Source organism: Electrophorus electricus, chromosome 25 (assembly GCF_013358815.1).
Source record: "Electrophorus electricus isolate fEleEle1 chromosome 25, fEleEle1.pri, whole genome shotgun sequence".
NCBI classification, from domain to species: domain Eukaryota; kingdom Metazoa; phylum Chordata; class Actinopteri; order Gymnotiformes; family Gymnotidae; genus Electrophorus; species Electrophorus electricus.
In genome coordinates, this window is record NC_049559.1 from 10040739 (window position 1) to 10047929 (window position 7191).

At 42.8% G+C, this 7191-nt stretch overlaps 2 protein-coding genes across 2 annotated transcripts; both read left to right on the forward strand.

Annotated features, from left to right (window-relative positions):
* Positions 1–212: 212 nt before the first annotated feature.
* LOC118240768 (rho guanine nucleotide exchange factor 11-like) lies at positions 213–3732 on the forward strand. The gene is made up of 11 exons (XM_035522724.1): positions 213–247; positions 470–618; positions 871–1011; positions 1323–1399; positions 1549–1671; positions 1942–2059; positions 2197–2375; positions 2482–2557; positions 2895–3077; positions 3240–3321; positions 3651–3732. Exons 1-11 carry the CDS (start codon positions 213–215, stop codon positions 3730–3732), a joined length of 1245 nt encoding a protein of 414 aa, XP_035378617.1.
* Positions 3733–4792: 1060 nt separating this feature from the next.
* Positions 4793–5591, forward strand: LOC118240769 (cyclin-dependent kinase 5 activator 1-like). Its single transcript, XM_035522725.1, has 2 exons — positions 4793–4862; positions 5067–5591. Exons 1-2 carry the CDS (start codon positions 4797–4799, stop codon positions 5589–5591), a joined length of 591 nt encoding a protein of 196 aa, XP_035378618.1. The 5' UTR covers positions 4793–4796.
* The last annotated feature ends 1600 nt before the right edge of the window (positions 5592–7191 follow it).

Sequence of the window (7191 nt, forward strand, 5' to 3'; positions counted from 1 at the left end):
AGATCACTACTGCAGCTCTCACACCTCGGTTTATTACATCATAATAGGTAATGTGGAATTTTTAAGGACCATTGTTGCGTCTGATAACGCGTTCAGAAAAGGTGTTCTTCAGCTGAATGAACAGATACTGAAACGAACACTAAAGAGATCATCCAACATTCAAGATATTTCAGTAGACACACTAGTGGAAGAGCTGCTGAGGTTCCTGAGCCATGAATGTCCGGCCTCCAGCATCTACTCTGGACAGGTATGTCACCGCCTTGCACCAGGACGCAGAGATCCATGAGCATGACTGAGATGTAATTATAACTATATATACCTCATTAGTCTGATGCTAATGAGCACACATGCACACCTGCCGTCCAGTTCTTTAACATCCATATCCGTCACCTTGATTTATCTTAGTAAGTTGCTGCTGAAGCTCTGTCTCTCTTTCTCTCTTTCCCCATGCCTCCTTCCCTTCCTGTAGGAGTGTGGATACACCACTGGCGTTGTTGCCTGATGCACCTCCTTTGGAAGAGGACACGGTCCACTGTCAGAACTGGCAGGAGACAGTGGAGCCGCACACACTCGCCTCTCTCGGCTCCCGGGAGATCGAACGGCAGGCTGTCATATATGGTAAAACAGCAAATGTGGTGCACAGCAACTGACTATAAAAGACAACTCCCAGTACACAGTTAACATGTAAAATGAAAAAAAAATATTTACTGATCTAACTTAAACTAAATAGCTACTAAATCTTTTGAACATACAGTATTCTATTTATTATGCACATATGATAATTCTATCCTGACTCATGAAAATGTGGAATTCTGAATTGTGTAACGTTTGTAAGAAATTGTAGTGACTTTGCTATATCCTCTTCCTCAGAGCTGTTCACAACGGAAGCATCTCATTTGCGGACTCTCAGGGTTCTCGATCAGGTGTTCTTCCAGAAGATGAGGAACCTTTTGACCGTCGAAGAACTTTCCTGTATCTTCCCCAACCTGCCCCAGGTCTACAGTCTTCATGGTCAGTCTCTCTGTGTGCGAGGTTTTCAAACCTAAATTTCTGAAGCCTACTTGGTGTCTAAATCATAATCAAGATTAAAGAAGTGTAAAACCCACCCAAACTGAGAATTTAATGACAGAACAATATCAGCTATCGGCACCATGCCATTACTGTGAGCAGGTATGGACTGGAGGCTGTACATGTTGTTTCTGCCGTGGCCTTCATGACACAAGTAGAGTTCTGTTGCCCACTGACACAACTTTCTAACAAACCACATATACACTGGCTCGCTTAAACAGATTCTGTTTTGTGGTGTTGCATTTGTGTTTCAGCGAATCTGTGTGAGTCCATGAAGAGGCTGAGGGACTCTTCTATAGTTCAAGGCATCGGAGACATCATGGTGTCTAGAGTGAGAGCTGGCTAGTGTTACTCCCTTTCTAGTTCACATCATCTTTTGGTGCTGTCTAAAATGAAGGGGTTGTTCTGTGTAGTGTGGGATATACCTGTTGCTTTACTTGATATGTCAGTAGCTCATGTGTTTGTGTGTGTGCGTGATAGTTTGAAGACGCTGCAGGAGAGGAGTTCCAGGAGCAGGTGTCTCACCTGTGCAGTCAGCAGAGTCAGGCACTGGAGCTCATTAAAAATAAATGCAAAGACCCGCGTTTCGCGCACCTTATACAGGTAACACTTTTTAGAGGTATAAAGCCTTTGGACAAACCTACAAACACTAGAGCTTCTGCCATATTTGTTAGTGGGCTGGGTTGTGAATTGGTTGACCCATACTTTGAATTGGAGACTATCCAGTCTTTTATATTTGACTTTTATTGCAGCACATAACTTCTAGTGATGCTGTTTTAGGTATAAATTGGTGTTGCAGTCAACAGAATCCACATTTGGACTTAGATGTCCTTGGCTCATTCGTGTGTGTGTGTGTGTGTGTGTGTGTGTTAGGAATGTGAAGCCAGCCCTCACTGCCGCCGACTACAATTAAAGGACCTTCTAGTGTCTGAGATGCAGAGACTCACCAAATACCCCTTGCTGCTGGATAACATCATCAGACACACAGAAGGCATGTATAGAAACACTCACACACAATGTATTGAACCATGAAAACACTTCAGTATACACACACATACCAGTTTACCAAGGAGGCAAGCACACACACCCTTTCTCCTGGATTAACACTAGTATGTGCCCCCACAACAGCTGGTTCTCCAGACCTGCAGCCATTGGTGAGGGCACAGGCGTGCTGCCGTGGGATACTGCGAGCTGTCAATGAGGTCGTCAGGGAGACGGAGCACCGGCGACTGCTCAGCCGTTATCAGCGCAGGCTAGACTTGTCCCCTCTGGAGAGGCAGGCCAGTCCTGTCGCTGCTCAGTTCAAGGTACGGCCTTACTATGTATCCACCATCTGCCTTCCAAACAGCTTCTCTGGTCTTGGAGCACCTGATCCAGAGTATGAATTATTAACAATATTCTTTTTCTATGTAGAATCTGGACCTGAGCACTAAGAAAATGATCCACGAAGGACCGTTGACTTGGAAAGTTAGTAAAGATAAAGCTATAGGTAAGAGATCATCACAGCTGAACAAATCACTGTTCACTCTGGGGAATGCAGCTATTGAGAGCATGGTGCTATGCTGACTTGGAGTTATTTGGTTCCCTGCTACCTCACACATGACATGGTCTGAATAACTGTGTGTGTGTGTGTGTGTGTGTGTGTGTGTGCACCTGCATCTGCCTGTATGCTCATACGTGTGTATGCACATGTTTCAAGGACTTTTAATGTGAATGGATGCTTTCAGTGATCTGTGTGCAAGCTTGCATACATTTTTGTTTTTCCTCTTGCAAATGATTACTTGACAGGTCCATTCTCACTCTGTGTGTGTGTGTGTGTGTTCCAGACATTCATGCTCTGCTTCTCTCAGACCTGTTGGTGCTACTCCAAAGGGGTCCAGGTGACCGTTTGAACTTGCGATGTCCAGCGCGCTCACTGGGTGGGGTTTGGGGTGGGAACACGCACCTCAAAACCACCTTTTGCCCCGTTGTTCGCTTGGATTCATCTCTTGTCAGATCTGTGGCTACAGGTATATTTGTAGTTATTCTTACAGCTATGAATAGCCAGAATAGATGAATGGGTCTGGAATAACTATGTCTTTATTTTATTTTTAAAAAATTAAGAAGCCAGTTAGAAATTGCATGTGGGTTACTTTGAATACATTGTTTGACAACCTGCTCTTCTCTATCAGATAACAAGGCCTTGTATGTGATCAGTACATCAGAGAGACAGATATACGAGCTGGTGGCTGGGACTTCCTCTGAGAAAAACACGTGAGTTTGTTTTTTTTCCTCTCTCTGACCCACCATCTTGTCATCAAGGTCAACCAGTCAGCACTGCTGTGTCTGTATTGTGATTACATTTATGGTGTCGGGCCATTTATGGTTTAAATGACAAACCAGGCACCCAGAAGTATAGAAACCAAGCCTTAAGTGAAGTAGATATTGTGCATGAATGGATAACCATTTGAATTTCCCGCAAAATCAGCTCAGAAATATGGCAAGTATTTCTTTGAATACTATGCCCATATGTTCAGATGATTTTAACAACATTGTGCTGTTGTAGAAATTGGGACCTGATGGCTTTAGCGATGTTTCCACAGATGGAAGAACCTGTTAGAAAAGACCATCTCCTCGGCCTCTGGAGGCATTGAAGCCACCGAGCAAGGATCAACAGCTCCGTAAGTACTCAGGATTTTGAAAGTTTTCTAATGCTGCTGTAATGCTGTTAAGAGAAGGCAGAATTTCAAAGATGCACTTACAATGATTGGACTCCTGACATCTCCTCTAGGTCTGCGGTTCTACGGTTGCATGGTAATCAAGTCGGTCGTCTAGGTAAGCCCATGTTTGTTTTTGTTTGTATACAATGTCATAGGATTTGCTCTCTGTGGTACTTATGGCTGATGCCTTTGGTCCCTAGATGGCTCCCTAACAGAAGAGTCTGGTTCTATAGAGAGAGATTCACAGAGTGATGATGAAAATGTTCTCACACCTACTATCCCAACTGACCAATCAGAAGCCTACATGCATACTGGTGGGCAGGGTTATGTGGGAGGACAAGCTAAAGTGGCTGATGCTGCTCTTCAAGATGGTAAGAATTTGTTACACTCCGTTACACAGTCATTGTTGCACTATGATAGTTAAACAGTATATTTCTGGTGGTGGTGGTGGTGTTTTTATAAATAGAATTTTAGCAGGCTCAGATATTTACCAACTTTTTTGCACCCTTTGTGTTCTGCCAGTCAGGACACTAAGACTGTTGATCCTTGGATCCTTGGATCCTTTAGAGGCTGCCAGTCAGAAGCAGAAAGTGACATCATTGTCCTCACAGCAAGAAGGGCAGGAGATGCCTTGCCAGTCACCAAAAGGCCGTTCACACCTGGAGATGCTGAGGCATGAAACGAGGCCCTGCCAATCACGAGCAAGCATACGGCAGCGCATGATAAAAAATGTGGATGGAATCTTTCAAAGAATGGAGGGACTGATGAAAAACCTGCATCAGCTTAGGGTAAAGTGGATATATTACTCACTCTCTCTCAAACACACACACACACACACACACACACACACACACACACACACACACACTATCATTGCAGCTAGCTAGCACTTTCATGTTATGTTTTAAAAGAATGGCTTTGTGCACTTGTGAGATCCTGGTTAACTCCTTGTTTTCATTTTCATAGGAGATTGAAGCACTGTAGACTGCTTACAATGGTGAGAAAAAAGTTACCTGTCAGTCAGTTCAGATGACACCATCCATGGGTCTTCCTCCATTATCAGGACACCATCTATTTATCTTGGGTCGAGCGATGGTAAGTGTGTCAAAGAAGCAATTTATAAATACTGGGGCTAAATCTGTTTAATGCTGTACCACAATTCTTTTTGATTGTACCAAAAAAAAGATCTAGTCTGGAATCACTGGGATAATTTGGGTTGAGTTTAAATGGAGCCCACTGTTATCACTCATAATCCGGTTTCAGTTGTGAACTGTCTTTTGTGATGTTTCTTTAACCCAGTCCCCCACTGCGAGTAAGCCTGAAAGGCTGGGCCAGGCCAGCACTGAAAGCATGCCTAGACTGCTCATGCAGTCCTCCACCAACGAGCTGCTCACATGCCTGGGTGTGTTCTTGTGCCGGCGTTGCTGCCTGCTGAAGGACCTGACTGCTGACGAGCCTGTGCAGTGGCTGCGCATTGTGGACCGCTACGTGACACTGACAGAATGGCAGGAGCAAAGCTTCCTCATTCCAAGCACCGTGGTCTTTCTCTACATGCTGTGCCGTGACATCATTTCAGCTGAGGTGGCCACCAAGGAGGAGCTGCAGGCCGTGCTGCTCACATGCTTGTATGTGTCTTGCTCCTACATGTGTGAGGAGATCAGCTACCCAGCCAAAGCTTTCCTGGTGGAGGAAAACAAAGGGGCCTTCTGGGCCCGATCCCTGGACATTGCTAACCGCATGAGTGGCAAGATGCTGCAGATTAACAATGACCCGCAGTATTTTTGGCAGGTCTTCACTGACCTGAAGAACATGATGGTTCATTAAAGGATTAAAGAATAAAATATTTTATTAATTAAACATTTTGTTAAAATTTAATTTAATTTTAGTTAAAAAAAACAAACACATAACTGCAAAGTCAGTTGTTATAATGTGTGATGTAATTTCTCCCCACCTAGCGTTATTACATCTCCTAATCTTACCAAAAATGTGCCACTTGATTTAGTTATGTTAACTTGATATCAAAGATGTCAAAAGCAGCTTTTAATGTCAGCTGATGCTTGTTGGCATAAGCATTTATAAATGTTCAAGTATGTTTATGTCAATTGTCATTAAGGGCTTATGTGGGAGTCATCTAGCACTCTGAACAGTGCCCTTCAGTAATGTTACCCAAATTTCTTATCTGCACCATCAAATGAGCTCCACTAGACCTAATCTGCCATATGACAGCACTCAAACACTGCCAGTTTGAAGTGGTTCTGCTGTGCCCCACAACTCTAGATATGTCTCCCTATTCTGAGGGAAAACGTTTATTTTCACAAAATGAATTCTATACTCAGCTCAGCAGTGAGAATACTGTGAAGTAAGAACTGAAGCCTGAACCAGGCCTAAAAGCTATTTAACTTTGTGGCTCAAGGTGAAGATGCACTGACATGCAAAACAGCTCTCTGATGTATTGTGGTTGGGTGGAATGAGTCTTTGATAACTAAGATTGTAACTAAGATTGAAACTGCTCACTGCACTACAACAAGTACACAAGGTGCAATGAACTTGCTATGAGAATGATCTCAGTAAGTAACTCAACAAGGATAGGCTCATCATGATGCATTAGCTAACATTCGGCACTCATACACAAGGGTGAATGTTCAATTTTCATTCAAGCATCTCATGGTCACAGTCTGTAGCGTGTACAAAAGGAATCTAAAGGAAAGGTGTGAGCAAGTGCATCTTCCACTGATAAGAGATGTAAATTAAGACTCGAATTGTAACGTTAGAAAAAAGTACAATTCTATCAATTTATTTAAGATGCCACACCTTAAACATTTAAAGTTATTGTTATTTACAGTAAATTTATTATAATGCAAAATAATTTTAAAATGTTATTACAGTGACATCTCATGAACTATTACACAATTATTTTACAAGGGACAGACTGATTGACTAAATTTAAAATTAAGAAAAGCTTAAACCAATTTTAAACAATACAGAAACTCTACATATAGAATATAAAAAGTTAATAACAACAATCACAATAATAAGAAGAATAATAGTAATAATGCAAACAAGGATGACAATAACAATCACAATAGTAATAATAAAGTCAGTGTCTTCGGCTTTTCTTCTTAGGCTGTTCAGGCATGGGTTCTCCACTCATGTCCACTTCAAAGTGCGGCACGAAGCTGTTGAAAATTGGAGTAGAGAAGCTCTCAGTCACGTCGAACTGTCCATCAGGCTTCACTTCCTCTCGCAGAGTCAGACAGAAGAGCGCTTCCCACAGGCGCTGCTTGATCCTGCGGCCCAGTACAAGGCTGTAGGGCTTGGCCTGTCTGGAGGGACTTTAAGTTGAAGTTCAAGTTCAAGAGGTTTTATTGTCATTTCAGCTATATACAAGTACACAACAAAAACGAGACAATGTTCCTCCAGGACC